The 26,395-nt window shown below is 38.3% G+C and overlaps 1 protein-coding gene across 8 annotated transcripts in view; it reads right to left on the reverse strand.

The window, feature by feature from the left end:
- STAG1 (STAG1 cohesin complex component) overlaps positions 1–26,395 on the reverse strand; it is a 202,188-nt gene that overhangs the window by 83,489 nt on the left and 92,304 nt on the right. For all 8 annotated transcript variants that reach the window (XM_069791855.1, XM_069791854.1, XM_069791852.1 and 5 more), the window contains 3 exons: positions 12,148–12,224; positions 5,879–6,083; positions 2,881–3,032 (listed from right to left, as the gene is read on the reverse strand). In XM_069791855.1, coding sequence (XP_069647956.1) covers positions 2,881–3,032; positions 5,879–6,083; positions 12,148–12,224 — 434 coding nt within the window. The remainder of the gene's footprint in view (positions 1–2,880; positions 3,033–5,878; positions 6,084–12,147; positions 12,225–26,395) is intronic.

Below are 26,395 nucleotides of genomic sequence, written 5' to 3' on the forward strand. Positions count from 1 at the left end.
GAGCATTATTTTCAGCATCAGCTCAACCCAAATACGCACAGACTAAATGCTTGTTCAAGAATACATAACCTAAAAAGGAGTGTGACGTTCTAATCACTCCTCAGTTGGTTGACTTCACAGGCTACAGGCAGGCAAATATCCACAAAAACACGGGGCTAGAGACAACCTAGCACAGACTGCGGAGTAAAATGAGGGTGGGAATGAACCAAGAAGCCTCAGCAGGCTTTCTGAAAAATTAATGAGGCCCTGAAAGGGAAAGGGGAAGCTCCTGGGGAACTTTGGGTATGAAACATTAATATAAAAACACACCACAGAAGACACGTAGGAGAGACTGAACTTTATGAGCCACGAGAAGGTTAGGATACTGAAGAAAAGTGTACTTTGACATTTCTTTGAATAAGAAGTTGAGCAGCACCATACAAGACTAAGTGTCATAGATGAGGGTACAGCCTGGGTGGCTTCCTCCCTCTTTTCCTGCTTTTCTACAGGGAATTTCCAGCTCACTATAAACATGGTAAGTTATCAGCTATATAACTGATATGGGGATCCAGGTGCTGGGGCAAAGCTGGTGGAGAAGGAGAATCAAGAGATTGAGCAGGCCCGTGTGAGATCCCTTTTACTTTTGTGTGCTAACATTGAAAAGATACAATTTTCAAATGTATCTTAGTTTCAGTAATGAATTAACAATTCTTTGAAAAATATGAATTTTCTCTAAAACTTTAATTGCCTTTTACACTTTCAGTTTTTCTAGATCATGTACCTGAATTTGAGCGCTTAAGTTCAGGCATCTTGAGAGTGCATTTGTGTCTCAGGATTCCTGCTCTTACCAATGCAGAAGTGATTTAGCACACACCCCCTTAAACCTAACTAAAAATAAGGGAAATGTTCTCTTCTTGACTCTGCAAGCATTTTGAGAAGCTCAAAAAGACATGTATGACAAACACAAAATTTGAATTACTACTGGCAGCAACTAAAACACAACTTCCTCTATTTTGTGGTGGATTGTTACATAAGTCATGCAGTTTAGTTGAAAATCTCACTGATGAGAACAGACATTCACGCACTGCTGTCACATTAGGTATGTCGAAGATGACATGAGAATGAAACACTTTGGAGACAGTGTTCCATCTCTTCTACTTCAGATTAATTTGCCACACTTAGCTTGCGAACTGTCCCTATATAACTTCATGAAGATAAACACATGCCCAGGTATGTGCCCATGAGGGTTTATTATGATGGCACTACATCAAAAGCATCAACTAAGAAAGTGCCAGCACAGGATACTGTTGTAAATTCAGCATATTTAAACATGGGAAATATACAGCATTATGTTAGGAATTCTTACACAGAACCATTATGCCATCTAAACCTAATAAACGCCTTCTATACAGAGCCCTCTATATGCTTAACACCATGTATCTGAGGACTTAATCATCACCACTCTTCCCTGGCTTACTCCTATGCAACATTTTGATTAGTTTTAGTGAGTAGTGATATGAGAGAGACTGCACAGACATATCAAAAACTAAGGTTTGCCAAATGCTCATTCTTCTTTCAGGGTTTCACAGCTCCATGCTAGCCTGGGTATCATTGCTTCAAATTATATATTGCATCTCCAAAAGACATTGAAAAGAACAGCTGAAGGAATGAGTATAGAGGGTGTCCATAGACACAGAGATACTAAACCCAGTTAATCAGTGTAATTAGTGACTTTTTCCTTCTCTGGAAATTCAAAGCAACAATCAACAAATCTGGAATAGGAACTGTTCTCCAGCTATTTTAACAAAGCAATTTTCCTTTTTAAAATGCTCTAAGGCTGACATTGAATTTAATATTTAAATTAAAATGTTTCCCTTGCAGTTTGGGCAGGAGAGATTGTTCTTGCTTTTTACATTAATGCATGATTTTTAAGAATTATGAAAGCCAAATAAAATTGTGTTACGGATTGTAGGGGTAAAATAAAAATAAAAATAAAAAAACGTTAATTGTAATTATCCCCAGACAAAGGCTATAAAGTCAAGCAAATCTGAGTCAGAGTTATACCTAAAAGAATCCAAGGTGCATGCAGATAAAGCACCCAGACATCCTTAATCTGCCATGGAGTAAAACAGTGGTGGAGGAAATATATTAAAAACTAATATATTAAACATAATAACTTTGAATCTAAGTCATATATACTTCAATTTTTCAATCAATCTCACAAATTTTACATGGCATCTTTACAGATTATGGCTGTTTGGATGTATATGTATTCATTTTTTACTTGTCATCTTCAAATTTCTTTTAAGTACAACTCTAAAACTGAATTTCCTGGGATATAATAATTTAATTAGGGATGATTACAGCAACCTCCTAATGATTTTGCTCACCTAATGCCAGACTGGTACTTATTAAAAGCGACTTTAATGTCTCCCTAGCTTCTTTTCCCTGAGAGCAGGTGCTATAGCCCCCACTACAGTGTTTCTTGAAAGTCGCTACAAAAAGAAGTACTAATGAGAAACTAGGTAATAATTGCAGTGATCAAAGGGAGAAATGGGCAGTGCAGTGAGGGACTACATGTGATCCTCTTTCAAAAGTCTTCTTCCATAACCAAAATAGTTACTACTTACAACTTGAGACTGATTTTCTTCCTGCCTAGTCATATACACAAGCCTGAGAATAGAAATTATCCTGTGCATGCAGAACAGCACACAAACTCAACTGAATGTCTTAATACAAGATTTAAAAATGTAGCCGCAGTAATATGCTTGAGATCACACGAACACAACTGCAGAACTAATCTTTTGTTTCTTACTATGGTACTCAAGTTACTAACCACCCTGGACTTCCTGTTGGAGGGAATACACATGAATCAGGAAAAAAAATCATCTTTTCACTTGCCTCTTTTCTTTTCTGAAGCAGCAGTTCCAATCTTTCATTAGCTCTTTTGCCAATCATTTTGTTTCTCTCAGCTTCGTACTGCCTCTGTGTATTATCCTGATGAATGCTCAGGTTTAAGGCAACATTCACAAGAGCAGTCATAAGCTTCATAGCTGCAAAGGCAGAAGACAGAATATGACTCTTTACCTGTAGTCACAGTTAAAAAATATTGCCTCAGCAGATCCATACTCACAGAAAACAACTTGACCCTGACACAAAGCCATATGGAAAGGCCCTTCCCACCCAAGCAATACTCAGGTCACTTGGCTGATCTAAAGATCAGAAAAGAGAGTGTATATACTGCATTGAGCTCCCGGCAATGTTCTTTGCCATCTTCTCCAGAAAATTATGCAAGTTCTGAATGCATAGGTCAGTGAGCAAGCATATGAATCTGCAGGATCAGTGTACACCACAAAGCCTGTTACTGTGGAATTACATACATTTCTCTACTAAGAAACATTAAGTATCATTGTAGATGCCTCCATACTATGGGTAACTCTTAACCAATAGCTATTGAGGATTACTCAATTTACAAGGGACCACTGCACTGTTTCTCTGAAAGTAAGTCTGACATCACTCTAAAGTAAAGTGTATAGTTGTATAAAGATATGATTAGAACTTTATGTACCCCTTTATATGCATTTTCACACATGCTGGATATAATATTTTTCATGTATATTTTTCTGTCTTAATTTATGTTTACAAAAACATTAATAAGGCTCTTTCCCATGTTCTGTGTGGAGACATGGCACATCACGTTTTACAATACTGAAAAAACAGCAAAATAACATAAGAACCTATCACATCCTCACTGACTAAATATGCAGCATTGTCTTCAAGGTAGAAAAGCAACTATACAAATGAAGAATTGAAGCTACTCTTATGGTAGCTCTGTCTTATCTTGCTATTGCTCAAAGCTGGTAACTCTAGAAGCACCTACATGTACTTCTTGCCTTAAGTTTCTTACTATAGTGAATCATTTCTAATACAAATTGGCTAGCACAGAGGAAAACTGAAAACAAAGACCTCAGAAACACTCCTTCAAGAATAAATGCAATTCTAAATGTAGATCTTCATGAACTTTATCAAGACTGAGCTCCATGGCATCATACTGACCTCTGCTCTGCAGGATAGCAACTTCATTAAATGTGTGAAGACTAGCTTGAAGGAAATTTGCAGAATCAAAACAAAGCTCTCAAGCTTGTTAAAACAAACAAACAAATAAATAAACGGCATGTATTATCACTGGAAAACACTGGGGATCTTTGGCAGCTCCTATTCCTAATGTAAGCACTAGATACATGTATATCTAATGCGAGAAGCCAGCAGTGGCTTAAATAACCAAAGCTAGTTGTGATGAACCTTGGCTTTACATTTGCTTATCCTTGCTTGAAGTTTCTAGCTACATAATCCATTTCAAATGATGGCAACTATTTCTTCCACATAGCACAGGTCTTGCATAACTTCTCTAATGTATGGTGCTGTTTCCTGTCTTTTCCTTCAAGCCTCTCATACTTTCCAAACATCTGTCCCACACAAGGATGAACCAATCAATAAAAGAGATCAGAGTGCATACCTCACTCCATAATCTCTCTCCTGTGAAACAATCAACCACAATCTAAGCAAATAGCAAATCAACATTGCCTGGAATTGAAGATAGTCAGTATCAGCTGGAAAGGAATACAGTTTCCATCTCAGCTTAAATAATAGATACAAATTTCCAGCGGGTTATCTGCAGCTCAAGTAGTGTTTATCTTTGAATACTGAATAGGTAGAGGCAAACTCTAAACCTGGAAACTTACACCTACATAACTCATGTTTTTACCATCCTGTTACTGAGTAAGGTGAAGAATGCAAGGGGATAGGTTTCCAAAAGAGTTCAGCCACTGTGAGTTGAAGGTTTTGGTTTTCAATTTTAAAATCAAACTCCAATCAAATCTGGATTTGGTTCTTCAGTATCATTGGAAATCTGCCTCTTAGATTCATAGCACGAGATGAAATTTTAAACAAATTCTGATTGAATTTGTTGAACACTGGGTATTACACTTGGAAATCTGAACAAAATTATAAGACACTGATTGTGGAAAGACTAACTAACAAAAAACAAATATTGGCAGTAGAAATATTCCAATTATGACAAATGTCTCCTATAAAGGCTTCAAATATTTGGCATGATCTATGAACAGTCTAGGGAGAAGAATCTTCCTATAAGATGTATTTCAGCACATGAGATGAGCAGAAAGATATCACCTGACATAACCAGCTTTAGACACCTACATCCAAGCTAGCCTTCCTAGTACTGCTTTGCAATTGGAGAAAACCAGTGACTCCTAGAGAGCAATTCGCCTATCTTACGAGAGACATCTCATATAGGGCTGATGAAATACATTCTAGAAAAGCCTATTTCCATCTAATGATATACCCAGTGCTTTCCTCAGATGTAGGCAGGTGTGTTGAAAGGTGCAGTGCGGCTAAGGTAGAAGACAGTGAGACCTACAACTATGGCACAGTGCTCCCAAACTTAATGCTTCTCAAGAGTGAAGGCACAGATTTTATTTTTCAGTGGACTGAAATTCTTTGATAATACAATTTTCTTGACACTTATTTAGAATAAATTTGTACTCTAAAATACAAAATTATGAAGACATTCTATACAACAAATGAACAACTAATAACAAAATACAAGACATAAGCATGCCACTTTTGATTCACAGTATCACTGGAAGCCCTGGGTATGACAGGAATCTCTGAGATTAAATGCCTCAGCATACTCCTTTCCAAACAAAAAAGTGTATTTTAAGTATAGTTATACCATATATGGTACTTGGATTTGATCAAGCTTTCCAGAGTTCTCAGTGCTGGTCAAATTCAACCTCAATCAAAATTAGGAGTAATCCTCAAAGTGGCTAAATAGTAGCAACTCCTTTGAAAAAACTCTTCTCTGCACTAGCTTACTTACCAGCTAATGTACTGGTGTGCCTGAAAGCTCGGACCTGGGAATCTGACAAACCAGTCAGAAGAGAGATCACTGTGTCCATCATGTATTCATCATAAATGATGCTATACTGACACTGTCGAATGAGCACTCCAATGAACTCGCAGAAGTTGGATCGAAACTTCTTCCACTGTGGCCCAGGCATCGTAAGTGGATAATCACCACTGTCCTGAAGAACAAGAAAATGAAAATATTAAGTATTAAAAGTCTCCGTATTTAATTTATTTTGATGTTGTTGTAGCCATCATGGTCTAAGTTTTTAAGCTAAACACTTTCTCCTTCAAGCCAATGGAGACTAAACAAAAACAACAAATTATTCTTCAACAAACGAAGAATGTTGTTGGCATGAAACCACTTTTTCAAAGACTTCACTATAACTGTTCTAGACTTGCAATATTAGCTCTGTATAGTCCAAAATGTGCATCAAGACTCAATTCTTTTCCTTGTGTCCTGGGTTGGGAAGTGGGGGGAAAGGATGAGTGTCATGGTTTAATGCCAGCCAGCAACTAAGCACCACACAGCTGCTCACTCACTCCCCCCCCCACCCAGTGGGATGGGGGAGAAAATCGGAAAAAGAAGTAAAACTCATGGGTTGAGATAAGAGCGGTTTAATAGAACAGAAAAGAAGAAACTAATAATGATAATACTAATAAAATGACAGCAGTAATAATAAAAGGATTGGAATATACAAATGATGCACAGTGCGATTGCTCACCACCCGCCAACTGACACCCAGTTAATCCCCGAGCAGCAATCCCCTCCGCTCCCCTCTCCCCTCAGTTTATATACTAGATGTGACGTCACATGGTATGGAATACCCCTTTGGCTAGTTTGGGTCAGCTGCCCTGGCTGTGTCCCCTCCCAACTTCTTGTGCCCCTCCAGCTTTCTCCCTGGCTGGGCACGAGAAGCTGAAAAATCCTTGACTTTAGACTAAACATTACTTAGCAACAACTGAAAACATCAGTGTTATCAACATTCTTCGCATACTGAACTGCGAAGTTCAGTAGCATAGCACTGCACCAGCTACCAGGAAGACAATCAACTCTAACCCAGACGAAACCAGGACAATGAGAAAGGAATATTTCTAAGTATTTAAGGTCAAAACCTAAAGAAAGGCTTGTGTGATTGAAAGTTTGTGTCATTCTCCATCCCCACTTCAACTCCACATTAATATTCTAATCAACTGAATGCCCCTCCCCACAAACTTTGCTTTACTCAAGTTTACAATTGAGATCTTATCAGAAAGTCAGTACTGCCTTTTTATTAATCTTATAAACTTACCCTTTTTCTAGTGGTAAAACCTGCCTTCTGATAAACGTAATGGAAATTTTACTACAGATTCATGTATCCCATACAGTTTCATACACTCCCATCTTCTAAAGATTATTGCAAGATTGGAGCAGGCATGTGAACACTCGGTTCATTTAAGTTTAACTCCTCTCCAAGTCTGCTCTTTCTGTTCTCACTTCAAGCAATATTGCATTTCAGTGGGACTGCCCCCCTCCCTGCATTAGAAAATGCTTTCTTCCCCTTCAGTGAAAAAGATTATCTTTAATCTCCCTGGTCACCTGATTTGTAAGCCAATTCCAGATTATCCAAAATATCAAGGCAATAATGCTCCATCCTGAATCTCTCTGCCAAGATAAGAAGTCAGTAGTATCAAATTTAAATCCATTTGTACATATTTATTCTGTGCTACTGTGAAGAACGAGCACTTCTGTTCTCTTGGGACTTGTCTTACCGCTCAGACTGAACCATATAAAGCCAGTAACGTAAGTGTCGAGGAGCTGTAATCAAATAACCTTTTACCTAAACTTCATAAAAAATATTCCCCTGCAGCAAAAAACCCTATCAAATTTAACCAAATCACACACATTTCAATCATACTAAAATAACGATTAAAATTGCAAAGACAAGTGCTCAAATATTAGAAAAAGACAAAATTATAAGGCACTCTTAATGACCTTACTCTCTCATTCATTAAAATGGTGAATGACATGATCTTAACGAGCAATATTTTTACTTCTAATTTTGAATGGCCAATCTGAGAGAAATAGGAGCTTGGTTTAAAAAAAACAATTCAGAGGGTTGTAAAGCTCCTGACATAAAGACATCTCCTAGCATGTTCAATTGTAGCTATGAGTCCTCAGAACTTCTTTGAATTAGATCAGATCGTTTTGTAGTAGAAACCCAGATAACACAGTCTAAAATATGTAGCAATATCATTAACTGTGCCATGTGTTTCAAACTGTTCTTTGTCTGTTTATGCCTAATGCTCATCAGTGAATTTCAGTAAGGTACAGTGTCTTGCCATGTAAATACAAGCCCTGCATTAGTCTCATATTTATTTAAATTTAGGACTGAAATTAAAATGCTAAAGCTTTATCCTCAATGTTTTCCTGACAGTAACTCCATATGAATACCTCAGACTCCTCTTCTTCTACCTGCTTATACCTTATTTTCACAAACAACCTCCAGACTAAGTCACTGGCTGCACAGTACCTGTGGGAACTCTGCATGTGAACTTACATACATAATATATGCTTCCTAGATGTATGTATATCTAAATTTTGGAATAGATCCTCAGAACCTCTAGTGCTGTGTGTAACTACTCACATTTATATGATGTATTTTTAACCTACAATTAGATATTAGACAGTCCTTTCAAAAAGCATGTGAAGACTGCACCAAGAACATCTCATCTGGCTGAAGTGGGAAGAATAAATTTTGAATAAAGCCACTTTATTCGATCTTTTATTCTTGAATACCAATAAAAGTGTCATACATCAGTGACACTGACATGTGATACTTGGTGGTCCAATGGTTAGAAAACTCAAACTAAAACAAGTTTTTGTTCACCTGCTTACTCTAGCACAAGAATTATGAGGGAGTTGTTCTATAAAATGTCTGTACTCATAAGCCAATCACCCAAACAGTGCAGCAGATGGATGTCCATGGAATTCCCTGTTTCAAACTGAACCTGTTATTTCCATCATTTCAGTCCTGCACAATTGTTCCTCCACCCAAGATCATGAAAATCAGTGCTTCAGTCCCTGCCATAAATGCAGAAATTAGGACCAGCAGCCAGCTGATTACTGCAGCACTGACAGAACAATGCGATGATCTTGAAAAAGTAAAGAAAGTAGCAAATCTGAACATCTTCAATGGAGATTAAGATATTTTCTGGGCAGTATAATGTGCTAATGAACAGATAATGCAAGATTTTATCCTAGTTAATACTACACTTGTACTTTTATTTCCCTATTATCTCTAGGCTTGTAGAAATGAAAATGGCAAGTCTAAAGATGACAATGAAGGTAGGTTGGGCTGGTAGATAGGCCTAATTATTTTGACAAGAGCCTCACTCTCTCCTCCTCCTTCACTGCCACACAGTCAGACCATTACCTTCTCATGGACTGACATTGGATTTAGGTGCATGAGAGGACAGCAGGGCAAGGGAAATGTTGTGGTGGCAACAGCCCTCAGCAAGTGCTTTGTCTCAGGATGACACAGAGGGGATGGACATTGGGAGTCCTGGGGTACTGGAAGAGGTACTACAGGTGAAATGCCAACAGTGATATTTAGAATGAAGAATTGAGGGTTGTTCCTCAACTGTGTAGAAAATGGTGGTGCTTTACTTAGATAATGTTATGACCACCTGGTCCAGCCAGCACTGTTGGTCTCCTCCTGGCTCCTTTCTTTTATTGCTTTCTATAGACTCACCAAAAAAAAAAAAAAAAAATTCAGTGGCAGTATGGACTCAAGGAAGCAGTCTAGTCAGTCTGCACAGAGTCAGGGAGCCCAGCCAATGGCACTGCTGAAAGGAGGCAAGAAGTAGATCTGCCTGGGTTCTCTTCTCCCTTCCCCAGCAAGAAAAGAAAGGTTAGGAAGGATCATGCAGATCTGCTGAATTTAGCTTGAGTTGCCTTTAGTCAAAGGACTGTCAGTGGCAAATGGTGTCTGCTCACCTACAGCTCTCCCAGAAACAAATGATTGTCGTTCTGAATCTTGAAGTGGTGGACACAAAGCAGAGGGCCAAGAAGTGAGCTAACACTATGCCAATTGCAACTGCAAGTTTACAGTCTGCTGAAGACTGAAAAAGATTTTGTTTGTTTGTTTCATTATGTGTTTTACCCTGAACAGTCATGTAAGCTGCTCTTATTCTCAAAGCTTGTATTTTTTGTGACTATGACATCCTTTTAGGCACAGACCAATCTGAAATATTATGACTAGCAATATGAACAAATAGGCCATACAACAATTATAAGCTTACTATGCTGTGATGATCTGATATATGAACAGCGGTTGAAAACTGCACTAAATTCTAAAATATTTTCCACTGCTAACAGGGTATGAGTTTATTCCAGATTTCAAAGTATTGACTGAGTTGTGGTATAAGACTAACAATTTCACGTTTTTATACCAAACCCCACAATTTCTTTCACAAATCCATTCAAGTGTTAAGGCAGAAGCTAGAATGGAAACTTTCTGTTAGAAATGCAGAAGTTCAGAAAAGTTTTAGGTAATGGAGAATGAAAGGTTATGTACTAGTAAGTAATTCTTTGAGATATGTTACTTGTATGTACATTCATACTGTGCATAAGGAAGAGAGTTTTCTTCGCCTTTGAGAAAAAACTTTGACAGTTTTTGAAAAGGTTTTTTTGAGACATACTTTCTTCTATCAAGTGTGGGACAAGTGTGGGACAATCCTCCCTTGGGCAAAATCAATGTTCTTTGCCTTCTGGACAGTGCCTTGGCCATTCTATTTTGTACAATGGGGCTAGACTGAAGATGATATCCAATTCTGCTTTCAAATTACACTAGTAAAAATTCACTGCATTTTATTAACTTTGGTTGGGTGATGTTTTAAAAAGCAACACTATTTCAGCCAGAAAGTAGCATGAATTGATACAAACCTTTTATTTGCCATTGTACACCTACATTTTATTCACTGTACCCTATTCCTCCTGTACCCAAAGGCCCTGAGTGAATACCTGAGTACAGCAAAAGGAGCATCCACACGGCCGTAGTTAAGTACATACTTGAACAGTTTGTTGTTCACGGCCATGAACAAGATAGAAATCCTGCAGAATAAAATCGTGAAAAAGAGCAGTGTTCACATTTATAGTTTTCCTGCTTAATTTTTTGAATCACAGCCTTAGCTTTCTGTTTAGAATTGGTCAGAAAAAGACACTCCTGTCCTACACAAAAATCATGTTTCAGCATTTGTTTTCCTCACTATACAAAATGAACACTCAGAATGTTTAAGTTCTTTATACATGAAAAATCAAACAAATTACAGTTTGAAAAATCTCAAAGCTAAAAAGCATTCACCATTAGGAACATTTTCATTTTGACAGAAGATACCCAATCTGAATTGTAATACACTTGTTTCAAACAAAATGCTTAGATCTTTTGAAAGAGTATTTTCTTCTGTAACACCGTTCCTAAATTGTAATTTTCATGTCAAGTTATTATTTAGTTTAAATTGCCATTTCAAATGAACAAAACATAATTTGCACACAGAAAACAGAGCAGAATGCTGCAAATGCCAAGCCTGCAGTCCTGTCTTGGGAATCTGGAGTTCTTTGTTCTGTGATGACAGTTCCAAGAGGTGAACTTCAGAATCCAGAATACCACCACCAATTTCAGTGGGATGAGAAAACTTTCCACAGTTCTTCTTACTGCCTCCTGTAATTAACCTCTCTAACACCCAGGAAGCAGGCAGACAAGGATATCCCTAAAGCCATACAAAGATATATGAGGCTCTACATGGATCCAGACCAGGGCTAACAGGGATCCAAGCTAGTTCTTGCAGAGTCAGGCCTGGCTAGGCTCTCTTACACCACTGGATGTGAACTTGCTCCATGCTTTTGTGTAATAGTACACTTAGGCCCTTAACCTGGCTAATTCACAAACTTTTCAGTACCAGTATTTCAGCACCCAGAGCCTACTCAATCCACAACACTGGCTATTCAAGATGAGCAACTCTAACCAGCTTTTCAAATTATTTTATTACTTTTTGGTTTTCCACTACTATTCTTTCCTAAAGCTCACGCTGGCTTGTTATTCCTCATCCAATAGTTTAAATCGCTGCTTTGCTTGTCAATGCAATTTCTCATACTGAGACATTGCTTATCCACTGGTTTCTTGCCCATTGCATTTTTATTTTAAAACAAAAGTATATTGTAATATATTTCATAATGTTCGAAGACCTATTTGTATACTATACCTCATCAAATTCTTCTGTCATTTTCCTTATGATTTCTGCATTTTGCATGTTCCTGAACATTTCAATTCTTACAGTACCTGTAATGTAATGAAGGAACAAAATAAATTAACCCATTTTTTGTTATCTCAAAATATCAATGTTTTTCTGCTGCTAAACTTACAGCTCAATAATACATATGAAAGAGTATATAATACAATAATAAGAGAAACTCATTGAACAAGACTGTCTTTTGAATAAGTGGATAAAAAACCCCCTCTGTTCTGCAAAGTGCTATCAGACTAGAATTTAGTAAAATTTTCCATATTTTTACTCTTTACAGCTGAGCAAGTGTGATACACAAGTGATAGCAATGCAGGACTCACGTAATCTCTGCAGTTGCCAAGTGTTTTTAATTTTGTATGCAAAACAAAATGAAGACCATCTTTCAGTTCCACGGCCACTACTAGTAATTCTCCACTTTTTATGTTGGGTCACCTGGTTTACAGATATACCACAATCTCTATGCAGAGACACAGGAGTGGTTTTCAAACGGCTTAGCTTGGAACCAGCATGGCTTATTGACTTAGGCACAGCACTGTGTGAATGGAGCTACAGGACCTGCAGAGCAGAGCTAGCACGATTGCATCGCATGGTGCTCCTGTCAGCAAGTTTTTCCAAAACCAAAAGCTCCAAAGGGCTCAGTCAAGACGTGAGCCAGCTCAGGACCAAAAGCAGCAACTGCATCTACATTATTTCTTCATTTGGATTATGCCATTACCTCCCATTACGTGAACAGTGAAGTTGATAGGATCAACTTTTCATTGTAAATTGAACAAAGCTACCTCAATTGAAAACATAACAATACAATAGCAATAAATGAAAATTCTCATGACTTGATCCTAAAATCAGTCAGTATAAATGAATAAAATATTTTTACACATTACTGTCTTCGCAACTAGACATTGCCTAAATATCCAACCACATAACACAAACCAACATAGAGAACTTTTTTTTTGCTAATGCACGATCTTCTTTTTGCCACTTCACAATCTTCTTTTGTTAATGGAGGAAATGCAGAAAAATTAAGCAAACTGCAGAGCTACAAAATGCATCCCAACGTCATTAACATTACAAAGAGTAAGTCTTCTTGCTTTTGCAAAAAATTCAATTGGATTAATGATACACTGCATGGCTCCAAAAATTCAAACCATAATAGAAGCAGCTTAACAGCTAATAGTATTAGGCCCTGTACAAAGCATAAATAAAGACAATTTAAGTACACTAAATATTACGAGACTGTTTTAATTCCAATATTTTATTCCTTGAAAAACAAGCATTAGAAACATACGCGTTTCAAAATATGCAAGCCCAGTTACAGCACACCAATCCTCTATATCTTAGTAGGGGTACTGTTTTACAACACAACTTAAATATTGATTTCTTGAATTGGTTTTGCTTCTTCATGAAATAATATTTACTTGTTATCTATTTCATACGGGGTAACACTGTGAACCTCAGTTCTAACAATGGTGATTTAAGTTCGTGCATGGTAATTTCCATATTATTAATAAACAATTAGTAATGCAATATATTAATATAAAACAAGAAACCCAAGAGAATGCTACCATATGACAGCTGAATACCTGGTTTATCAGCTTGGAAATCATCTGTAAATGCAGCTACATTTTAATGTTTCCCCCAATATTGAAAGTTTTGTTTCAAATAAGTGAAACAGTTTCACAATACATCTCAGAGTATTGAATAGTGGACAGCTATTCTTAGAAATCCACCTCAACTGCATTAATACCCCTTTCGCTCACTGCATGCTGTCATATGTGGCTCTTTGCATTGGTAACATAACCCTTATTGAAAAAGTAACCTATTGACCTTTGCTGTTTTATTTCTTATAGCCCTGATTCTAATTTTATTCTTATCTATATCTTCTGTTAATAACCTCAAATAGCTTCCACATAATACATAACCATGTTACTTTGTCAGAAAAAGTAAAAATACCATAACTAAAATTCCTTGTTAATGCACTTCACTCAATTCAAATCTCCTTTCAGCTTTGTATAATTCTGTTGTGGTTCTCTGTATCTTTTCTTCCTGAGGATACAGAATGCAATTATACTGTGGTCACTATTACTTAGTGGCTCAGATATTATTACTTCTTAAATAACCTCCTGCATGTTACTTCACAGTCAAGTCAAATATAATTTTTCCTTGAACAATTTCTCTCAAGGAATCTGTTTCAGGAGGTGACTGCTTAAAACACTGCTTCTGTAATTCCACAACTTTGCAGATGCAGTAACAGTGCTCCAAGAAAGCTGATGGCTCGTACTGGATGCGCACACCCTCCATGTTACTATCAGACCACAAATTGTACACACTGTGCCACAGACACATGGACCCTGCCCACTAAATTGGCCAAGGAGAGAGGTTGCAAACACAGGTGGGTTTCTCTTGAATCATGGAAAGGCTTTTTACCTTCCATGACAAGAACTGAGACAGCATCACCTATCTCCTGAGCACTTTAGGATTTCGACTGATTGCTGTGCAGAGGTGTTTCAGATAAGGCTGGCGTAGATTCTACAGACATCTTCCAAACAAGCAATGGTCCAGCTCTTTGAGAGGATCAGGCATGGACATGCATAGGATGAAACAAACTCTTGACATCTCCTAGGGATGGCAGGGTGGACAAGAGCTCAACATTACCCACGAAGTGTCAGCAGGCAATTAAGAGGAGTGAAGATGAACAGTGCTTATCAACTCACTGTCATGTCTCATTCTTTCCTCCACTTTTTATGACATGAAAGTCATGTCAAGCAAAATGAGCATTTCTACTTATCTGGCAGTAGGCAATAGCTTTGGCCTGACTGCTTTTCCTACCACCACCTTTCCCTCACCTGACCAAAACACAATCCTGTCTGTTTTTCTGGGAAAGTGATTTAACACTCTGTAAATATGCTATGAAGACTGCTCACAACACATTTCATGGTATCATCACAACATTTCAACACTGCAATGGTCAACACTGTTCACATTCATAGTTTTTGATTAGTGAAAAGCTAAACTCATTTTTCAAGTGAATCCTTAAAATATAACAGATCTTCTATAAACTATAATTGAAGGTGTGGAATGCATTCCTACGGTCTGTGCTTTACTCATGTTGCTACTAGTCTTCTATCCTTTTCTAAACTGAGTTTTACCTCTATCATGAAGCTCTCACTCTGTATTTAGTGAAGAGGATTTAACAAATTGAGAAGCCTATTCTACTTCAGTAATAAGTTCTCGGTTCAAACTTATTCACACATGTTGTGTTTTAAAAAGGTCTTCTCACTGACATGCAAGTGTATTTCCTTAATGACAAAATTCCAGTTTAACTTTCAGCTAAGACAGGTATCAATTAAATTTGTCAACAATTAATCATGTCACCCAACCCAGCTTTTAAAAGTGAGAAGAAAAAACCCATACAGAGGACACAACATTATTTCAACTACACGGGAGAAAGACTAAAAGGGCCTATAAAAAATTGGATTAATACACTTAAGAAAAAACAACAAAAAACTGTGTACAAAACAAGATACAACATTTCAGGGGATATAACATACCACAGACTCAGTGGCTTCAAAACATGTATGTATAGTGAGAAGACTAACCAGTTATAATAGCAAGCCCTGCAAAAGAAAAGTAACAACAAAAATCTCCTAGACCTTTGGAAGATGTATAAGCTCTCAAATTTGAGCAACAACCAACCTTTAATACCAGGAGTTTAAGAGGGTAGTCTTTGAATGCAGGTTGTCCCATGACTACCTTTCCTCCTGTATTGGCTTTGTGTGGCAAGGTTTTGGTAGCGGGGTGGGTTACAGGGGTGGCTTCTGTAAGAAGCTGCTGGAAGCTTCCCCTGTGTTTGAGAGAGCCCATACCAGCCGGCTCTAAGACGGACCCGCTGCCGGCCAAGGCCGAGCCAATCAGCGATAGTGGTAACACCTCTGTGATAACATTTTTAAGAAGGAAAAAGAGTTGGGACGGGGAGAAACAGCCGCTGGAGAGAGGAGTGAGAACATGTAAGAGAAACAACCCTGCGGACACCAAGGTCAGTGAAGAAGGAGGGGGAGGAGATGCTCCAGGTGCCAGAGCAGAGATTCCCCTGCAGCCCATGGTGAAGACCGTGGTGAGGCAGGCTGTCCCCCTGCAGTCCATGGAGGTCCACGGTGGAGCAGATATGCACCTGCAGCCCGTGGAGGACCACACGCCGGAGTAGGTGGGTTCCCGAAGGAGGCTGTGACCCCGTGGGAACCCCATGCTGGAGCAGGCTCCTGGCAGGACCTGTGGATCTGTGGAGAGAGGAGCCCACGGAGCAGGTTTTCTGGCAGGACTTGTGACCCTGTGGGGGACCCACGCTGGAGCAGTGTGCTCCTGAAAGACTACACGCCGTGGAAAGGACCCATGCTGGAGCAGTTTGTGAAGAACTGCAGCCCGTGGGAAGGATCCACGTTGGAGAAGTCCGTGGAGGACTGTCTCCCGTGGGAGGGACCGTGAAGGACCCCACACTGCAGCAGGGGAAGAGTGTGATGAGTCCTGCCCCTGGGGAGGATGAAGTGGCAGAAAATAATGTGCGATGAACTGACCATAAATCCCATTCCGCGTCCCCCTGTGCCACTGGGGCGGTTGGTAGAGAATCCGGGAGTGAAGTTGTGCCCAGGAAGAAGGGAGGGGTGGAGGGAAGGTGTTCTGAGATTTGTTTTTTTTTTTTTCTCATTACCCTGTTCTGGTTGATTTGTAATAAATTGAGTTAATTTTCCTCAAGCTGAGTCTGTTTTGCCCATGATGGTAATTGGCGAGTGATCTCTCCTGTCCTTATCTTGACCCACAAGCTCTTTTGTTATATTTTCTCTCCCCTGTCCAGCTGAGGAGAGGGAGTGATAGAACAGCTTTGGTAGGCACCTGGCCAGGGTCAACCGACCACACCTCCTCTGAAACAGAAGGTACTAACCACTGCTGGAAATCAGAGAAGACTGTCATACCAAATACTACACTCCAGGGGCTTCCTTCATATGGCACTTCTGGTATTTCTACAGGAAGGGAAGCTTGTATGACAGAAACAAGCCACTGCGTTAAGTGGTACTCCAGCTGTAATAGCCCACAGTTATTTAAACACTACTAATGAAAACAAATTACTCACTAGTAAATGGACTCTTGAAATCTAAACTACTGACGGTAATAAATTACATACTATGTAGTATACTAACTGTACTATACAGTCAGTTTTAATCTCTGGCACCTTTATTCACAGAAGCTACACAGCCGATTTTATCCCTCTTATTTTGGACCACCTGCCCAAACTGAGTAAGCTGCAAGAAAAGTGGTGGGAAAATTGCAGCTCAAGACTAAAGTCAGTGGATATAAAGTAAGCCCACAGTGTCCTGCCAAAGGAGGATTAATCATAGGACCTTAAATTCATGGTAACTGATTAGCATCTCTCAACCACACTTATTGGAAAAACAGTAACCAGAGGAAAGATTTATAAAGGCATCAAGATGAAGACACTGGAAGATTTGCACTGGAAAGTATCATATGAAAAAGGCAATGTGCTCTTCTGCATTAACTGAAAGTCAATAGTTGGGATCAGAGCACTGGGAAGTAGTCTTGACTGTTGAAACTGTCAAGAGAGGGCAAGTTTAATAAAGACCTTGCAAGGATGGATGATTACAGAATCGTTGGATGGGCAATATTTCTTTCCCTTGATATCATTCAATATGCATTTCCTATACTTTTTTCCCCACTTACCATTTAGATCATAAGAAATAATCCACTTCTACAATGTCCATAAGTGCAGTTTTTAATCGTCTCAGAAGTGTTAGTGACAAATCTCCATATGAAAGATGATAAACAAAGACTGAAGTCAAACCATAAAGAGAACATTATTTCTCACTGCTCAACTTGGGTCACGGTACACTTCTGTAACACTTCATTTACTGTTCCCAGAAGAGAGCTGCCTGAAACTAACCAGAAATTACTCATGCCAGTAAAAAAGTTTATTTTCTGTGGCTTGCTCATGATCACATAGGAACACTGAAGGAGATCTTACTTCATTGGAATCAATAGGTGTTAATCATTAATCTAAATGGAAGCAGTATTGGGAGAGCTGAAGAGCATCCAAATAGATGCTGAGACTCGTAAATCCCACTGGGGCTCCTAACTCTTTATTGATTTCTGTGCTTGAAAACTGAAACACTTTACTGAAACCAGAAGTTAAGATTCTAGAAAGAAGTTAGCCTAGATACTTAGTTGAATTTCAGCTTTCACAGCACACGCAGGAATAGAAGACCCTTTTCTTCATTTATTCTCCAATTCCTCCCATTGCACGGACTCTACATTTCCCAACTTCTGCTACCAATAAAGCAGTATTCAAAAGCCAGTATCTTCCTAAAAACACTGCCCTAATTCATCTGTAGAGTAGCTTTTGATGGTGAACTCTTACTGAATGAATCAGCTAGAATCCCAATGGAAAAAAAAAAGTACAGCCTCATGCTATTAAAACCTTATCAAACAGAGAATCACAGGCAACTGTTAAAAAGAATTCTAATGGTTCATCCAAGTCTACCCTTGTACAACAAAACCAAAACCAAATATCTGTCAGTTCCCAAAATATGTTCAAATGCATTCTCTGAGAACTCCCTGCAATGTTAACTCCTTACCATTCACCTGATACACAGTATACACAGGAAAACTGTATTCTCTTGCTGCAGTCCAATTCTTTAATTGACCTTCTGCTTATTAACTTACATACCAGAATAAAATTTTGTTACCCTTAATTTTGTTTTACTTATTTTATGCATTGCTCTGATTTTGTCCAACACACTCCTGCAATTCTCCAATATTTACCTTTAATTCTTTGATTTTTCACATTCCGTTTTGATTTTCAGACCATTGCATGACTCAAACAAGTTATTCTCTTGCAATAATTCCTATTCTTCCTTTGCTTTAGGTTATTTTGCACTTGAGTCTTGAATACATTTTTTTGGAACAGGAAGCTCTTCATTTTTTTTCCTTGGTCATGTTTCCCACGCAGACTTGTGTATTTATTTTTTCCGTATAGTCTCTTCCTCTTTTGAAGACCATTATCATTCTCTTGCCCTTCACTTTGCTCTCATAGAACTAGGAATATTAATATTCTAATGATTGAGCTCATTTAAGTTGCCATCCCAATAATGAGAATTACCTCTAGAGGAAAGTGTTTTTCCATTTGTGTTCTCCATCTTCTGTATCAAAAAACTGTCACCACCACATTGTAAGAATTCATTGGACAATCCTTACCTTGCTATATTCTACTCCTTGATGACATCTTGTTAGTTTAAGTCCCTTCATCTCACAACCTACTGTACATCATACAACTCTATACACTGATTAAAAAACAACAATGAAGCTTTTGTATCAGGCCTTCTTGTTTTCATGCCTCATAGTAGACGTCTACAGCAGAAACTCCCAGCTTCTCTCCCCTTCTATCACTGTCTAGACATTTTCAAGAAAGCTATTCTACATTTCAGAACAAATGTAAATGTTAGACAGGACAAGGATTTAGTGGCAAGCTTCTTTTCCTGAATTTTTAGACCTTGATTTTGCTAAAAAACCTTTCCAAACAGTTTTCTGGAATTAGGTAAAGACGAGAAAAGCCATTACAGAGAACTGCATTAGCCCCACTGTGAGTCTTAAGCTGTGTAAGAAATATACGAAAAGAACAGACTTCCACCAGATAGCAGAGAAAAGGACAAATAAAGTAATTTGTTACTTGTCATCATGAACAGATACTTGAAGGTAGAGACATGTTTCTCTGTTGCAGTGTGATGTTAAAGCTGAGAAAATCTGCAATGAAATCTAGGTTCTGGAATGGAGGAAACTTTGGTCGTTACAGTCCTTTCATCACTCTTACTGCCCTTTTGTGCTCTCTCCTCCCAATGCCTGACTGCCACCTACAGTTCCTACTCTGTGCTCTTTACATGTCCAACAATGGCATGAACATATAACATACACAGTCATTAACTGAGACAGAAAGAAGCACAAAGGGATCACTACTAAAGCATTTTAAATTTTACCTCCTCCATAATACGAGGCCCAGAAATCTGTTATCGTTCTGGTTTATGTAACTTAAACATAAGCAAGAAAACACTTTTTTCTTATTGTCATTCAAAAAATTAGCTGAACTGTTTCTCCTGGCCTTTCATAACCAAATTCAGCCTAAAGGAAGATGTCTTGCCCAGTACAGAAACCTCAATATAATCTCTTAAAGTTTACTAAACTGGAAACTGAGCAAAAACAATCAGTAATGTTAATAGTGCCAGCAGCTATAAGGAGTTATCAATAAAGGTTGTCAAAAATGTTGGTAAAGCTGGGAGGACTTAGTAATAGTTTTGACTATCATAGGGCTCACTACACGAAACAGTGGAATTTTAGTATCAAATCCTTGCTATTTCCGATACCCAAATTCAAGGATAATTGTTTCATTTTTAGAGTGAGCAATTCCATATTACACTTCAAAGTTCAAAGTTCTGAATGAGATTAATAAGTTGATGACTTAATGTATATAAGTAGTTTTTCACATGATTTGAACTGTTCATCTCTTCAAAAACAGAATGTCATTTAACTCAGAAGGTAACAGTGAAGGTAATGATTCCCTCATTACAGGTATGGGAAGAAATACGTTGAAGACTGTCAGAAATTTTTACAAACAGGACAATGATTGGTGTCAATGACAATCCCGTTATTTCCCCTTACTGGGAAAAAAAAAAAGTACACATTTTATAGTAAAAAGTGATAGAAACTTAACATCCACTGTAAAGAAAACAAATCCTATGAAATTCCTAAGCTCAAATTACATGTGAGAATTTGCTACTAGCTTAAACTATCCTGGGTGTCAGAAGAATAAAAAAAGGGAAAAATAAAGAATTCAGGAGTGACCCAAAGAACTACATACCATTAAATCTGATTGCTGTGCCAGACTGGAAGGTGATGTACTACAGAACTGGTGGGCCTATTCAAGGGTTGATGTTATTTTTGTGAAGTAATGCTTCACAGACCCCTTGGAGCTCCAGAAGGCATCAATAAGCAGCTAGAAGTCATACATTTATGCAACACATACACATTTTCCAAATCCTGTAATGATCTCCCTCGTCTTCGTTCTTAAAGAAGTTGATATGCAATAATAAAGAAAGTTTTCAGATTAAAAGATAGTAAAGCAAAGATAGCAAAATGGTCAGTTTTCAGAATGGAATGAACCTATCAATAGATCTTTCCAAGCATCGGTGTTGATAGAAATATGCTAAATAGCAGATATAAATGCTTTGAAAGAAAGGATAATAATGAAGCAGACAAATTTTGCTGGTGACAGAGTTATTCAGAGCAGTTGGAATTAAAGCTGACAGCCAACGCTGCCAAAGGATTTCATAGTAATGAAACTGATAAAATGGCAAAAAATGCTCTTCAGAAAAAAAGCATGCTAATTCCACAAACTACTAGTAGAAAAAGAAATAGGCCTACATAATTTAGTACATCAAAAAATAGAACATTTCATGTGTTCAAGTCTTAAAATTTTGATGAAGGAAACTTCCTTACTCTGAGTTTAAGGCAGATAATACTGTTTTGATATGGCTCTGCAACATGTGCATTTGGAAATTGTAAGCTGCTTTTCATCTTGATGTTAATGCCACTGAGTGAGTAACAGAAGCCAAATAATTAATAACCAAAGCCACTAAACTTGCAATCTAGTATTTGTACTGACTGATTTCACAAAATAGATCTTCTCATGCTTTGATGGCTCGAAGTAGAATTTCTCACAAGGCACCCACCTTTTTGTCAGATAACTTCAGACTTGAACAACAGTAAATGACATGAACATGAGTAAAACGCTCAGGAGCCTTTGCTACCCCAAAGGCAGCGCTTTGCTCCTGGTAATGTCTTAATGCTTTTGCACTTGGAAGCATCTACAACTGCAGTCATCCAGCAGCCACATCCTGCCCTGCATTGCTTGAATTCACTCTGACTGAATGAGAAGTCTGTGATCAAGGAGGACACTTACGCTTGAGGAGAGAGGGAAAGCACTGACTCCAATGTATTCCTGGGTTTATGCTCCTCTGAAACTTTCCACTTCTCTACTTAGTACTGGTTCCAAGATTCATTTCTGTGACCAATACTCATTGCTGCAGTTTCCTGCACATGTGCTGTAAGGGAACTTTTGTTAAAAAAAAATTCCTCATGGATCTGATGAAACAAAAACTAACATACGGATTTTTGCAAACAGTAATCAGCACGAGGTGTTAGGAAGAGTGCAAATACAAGTCATCGTCAGATGAATCTTGCATTTGGCAATAGTTTAGGGTTTACCTGAACTGCAGGTTGTTAAGCCACACTGTGACTGTTGGATTTAATGGCTGCTAGTGGATCTATCATCTCTTAATCCATTTGTACTTTTCAACTCCACAGAACTGTGCATCAATAAAACCTGCAGTTTAGCTCCATATTCCTTAAGAAGGTATCTCATTCTATTTTTAAAGCTGCTGCCTGATCATTTTATTTGATAAGCCTGAGATCTTTTTTTTGCAAAGAGTGAATAATTGTTCCTCTATTTGCCATTTTTTTCACTATTGCTTGGGTTTTTCTCTCTAATTTTTGATATCCTTTTGGAAGTGGGATGGTCAGAACTAGATTCAATGCTCACAATGCAGGTGCAATGTAAGTTTGAGAGAGATAATTTTTCCTTCTTTCTAATATACATACACATACATTTGTCCTTTATTTCTAATTCTTAACTTTGCCTCTCAGAGCACTGCCAAGCAAGGAGGTTGTATTTTCAAATTATTCACAATGACAGCAGGCTCCAGGAGCAAAATATTAGTAACTACGGCTTATCACTGCATATGTGGAACCAGACTTTCGCTGCGTGCTGTCAGAAGTTACTCAAATCCAGCAATACAAACATAGGTAGTTCGTAGGTAGAGTTGAAAGTTAAGTGTTAAATACAACAATGTAAATATTTAAAGCCCATTTAGGTATATCTACTCTTTCAGAGTGCTTTTATCAAAGACTGTTTTCATATCTAGACTCACCCATCACCTGTGCTGTTAACATGCAACCACGTAAGCTTCCCTTTGTAACAAGAGGAGCCCAGTAGGGGCCTAAGCTCTCCCCCTCCTTTGGTGGGGATCTTACCTGTGTGTATAAATACCTGATGGGAGAGTGCAGAGACAATGGTACCAGACGCTTCTCAGTGGTGCCCAGTGACAGGAGAAGAGCCAGACAATCCCAACATGAGCACACTCATAGAACATAACTGTGTAAGCATTTTTTTAGCCAAGGGTGGAGTAAAAATATTATTGCCATTGCTAACAACAGGCTACAGGCATCGTAACTGTGCCTATGTTCATTGCGCACAGCCCTAGTCCCAAGCTGTTAGGCTAGTTATCAACATGTTATGAGTACCTGCTGTGTGAACTGGAGCTCGGTACCAGGTGTCTCTTGTTATAATGCACAGTTCAAGTGTGGGATAATATAACAGCAAAGGCCTTGAAAATATGCAATCTGTCTGATAAACTGATTTCAGCTAAGACCAATTGCTTTGTACCATTATTTTGTATTTACATTGTACCAATATGCTCTCTTTGTACTTTTTACAATATTTCACAGCAATTACAATAAACTCCAGAGCAGTTTAAAAAACATTGATTACTCCTCAAAGGAAAAATAATGGATCTCTGTTCCACCATACTGGAAGAGGCTTCATATACTACAGATTCTTTATTATGCATTCTTCTAGATAGCTAAAAGGTTTAATCAACCAATTTTGAAAGTAATAAATAGATAATTATTATTATTTTAAAACAGATTATTTATTCCTGTTCTGTTTCCTATGATTTTTACCAAATGTTTGTCCACGCAAGGACAAACTCACAGCTACCTATTTTCCCTTGAAGTCTAGAATTGTAGAATAATTTCAGTTGGCAAGATTCCTGTCAGCTAGTCCAAACCCTTCCCAAAGCAGGGCCAATTAGATCAGGCTGCCCAGGTTAGTTTTGAGTTATGTCCCAGGATGGTAATCCCACAGCCTCCCTGAGCCCTTATGCCTCCAGTACTTGACCACTTCATGGCAAAAATGTTTTCCTGTATATCAAACCGGAATTTCCCATTTTTCAAATTGTATCTGTAAACTGTCATCCTATTACTATGGAACTGCATGAAAAGTCTGGCTTCACCTTCTCTCTAAGTCTCTCATTATCTGAAGAAAACAGGAAGATCTCCCTTTGGCCTTCTCTTCTTGAGATTGAGCAGGTCTGTTCTCTCAGCTTTTCTTCACTCAGGACAGTGAGGACTCCACTGAAGGCCTTCCGGAAATTCAGGCAGACTCTTTTAACCACATCACACTTAGCCACATTTCCTGCTTCAAAGAACTTCAAGCTCTCTTTCATAGAAACCATCCATTAAGGACATCCACTTCAGAAGTCCATCCTTCCTTTCACTTTCTATGAATGTGCTTGTCCCACCTATAGGTTCGCACTGACAAGGTAGCTCAGCAGTGACCCACAGACATAACGTCAACCTTCAACACCCCTTCACACATGTTTTTGCCAAAGGATATTTTCTTTATCAGAGAAACAAATTTCTTTTTAGTCAATGTCTACATTTCTCCCAATAAATAAAACAAAACTCTATAAAACATGGTACCTCCACTTACCAGGAATTTAGGAGGCACAAGACAAGCACAGGGGTATTATATAGCCGGGGTCCACCCTCCTTCCCTCAGTCTTTCTGCTTCCCTTAATGAAGTATTGATCCTTTCCTCAGTCCTCTGTTACTCTTATTTCTAGCCCTATTTCTCAGTGTTTCTCAGAAGTAGTAAAGAAAGGAAGATGAAAGAGAAGTCCTAAAAAAAATTACAAAAAGATAAGTAATTATCTAGAGATCTTCAACTGATGCGAGATGCTCTAGACTCCACAAAAAGTAGTATCTCATAAGAAAGAAAACAAAGCAACAACAAAAAAAGAGAGAAACAGAATTCTTTACAGCACCTTTCTTCCCTCAAAGCAATAGGCCAGGCCTTTCTGTGGGCTGTGTCACACCTGGGTGTTGCCAAAGATCTGACAGAACTCGGCAGGCCAAAAAAAATGCAAGTCCCCTGCAGCTGCTGAAGGACCACCATGCTCTGCTTCTCATTCACCTGCCTCTTGCCCCTCGAGACAACTGATCTTGCTTTATTTACCTCAAGGAAGACACCGGGAACTGCATGAGATCTCTTCAAATACAGCTCTGAAGAAATACACTTGGTAAAGGTCCTCTACAATTTTACTTAAACTGTTTGCTGCTCCAATATGTGGAAGGAAAGGATAAGGCATAAAAGGAGTGTCTGCATTTGCAGCATCTATACAGTGTCAAATCTTATTAGCCATGGCACCACCAAACACACTAAAATCTCTCCAGGTTTCCCAGAGCAAATCCTTACTTTTCAGAATTCCCCAGTCACCACTCTGAGAGCCACCAGGCAACACTGACTGGTATCTTCCCATATCATTTATTTGATGGAAAAAAAATCAGACATGTTAAAAAACAACAGTAAAATAGACACTTTGTAAGCACTGCAAACAGAGCTGCAGCAGAAAGCTGAAGAGCTTTAACAGCCGATTTTATGAAAGCTAGCATGCTTCATAAAATGAGACTGGAGACACAGAAACAACTTATATCTAAAACATTTTATTTCCTTCATTAAATGAAAGTCACCATCTACCTGGAAAGTTTCTATGCTTTATTAATCTGAAAGAAGGAAATGAGACTTGTGTGCATTTCTGTCTGTAAGTATGCTGCTTAATAAATTCTGAACTATTTGTTTAAACCGAATCTGACTGATCTTGAATATAAAATGCCCCAATAAATTTTACAAAAGCAGGTAGTTGAATAGAAGCCAAAAAGGTCATTCAGGCACAGTATGAACCATGACCTCAGTCTCTGTTAATCTCTCTCAGCCTCTCACTGAGGCTGGAGAAAGACAGGGACACTCACATTGTGAATGCTGCTGCTTCTTCAAAAGCTTCAACTGGAACACACCAACCTCTTGCCCAGCAGCATTTGTCTATATAGCTTATTGAATTTCCAAAAAGTTACAAGCTTCTTCCAAATCTTTTTTAGAGTTACATGGCATTCAGAACACCTCTCATAAAGAGTATCTGACACTTCATGAATATGTTCAACAGCTTTTGTATAATTCAGTAAAGTTGATCAACACAGA

This window comes from Haliaeetus albicilla, chromosome 9 (assembly GCF_947461875.1).
Source record: "Haliaeetus albicilla chromosome 9, bHalAlb1.1, whole genome shotgun sequence".
In the NCBI taxonomy this organism is placed as follows: domain Eukaryota; kingdom Metazoa; phylum Chordata; class Aves; order Accipitriformes; family Accipitridae; genus Haliaeetus; species Haliaeetus albicilla.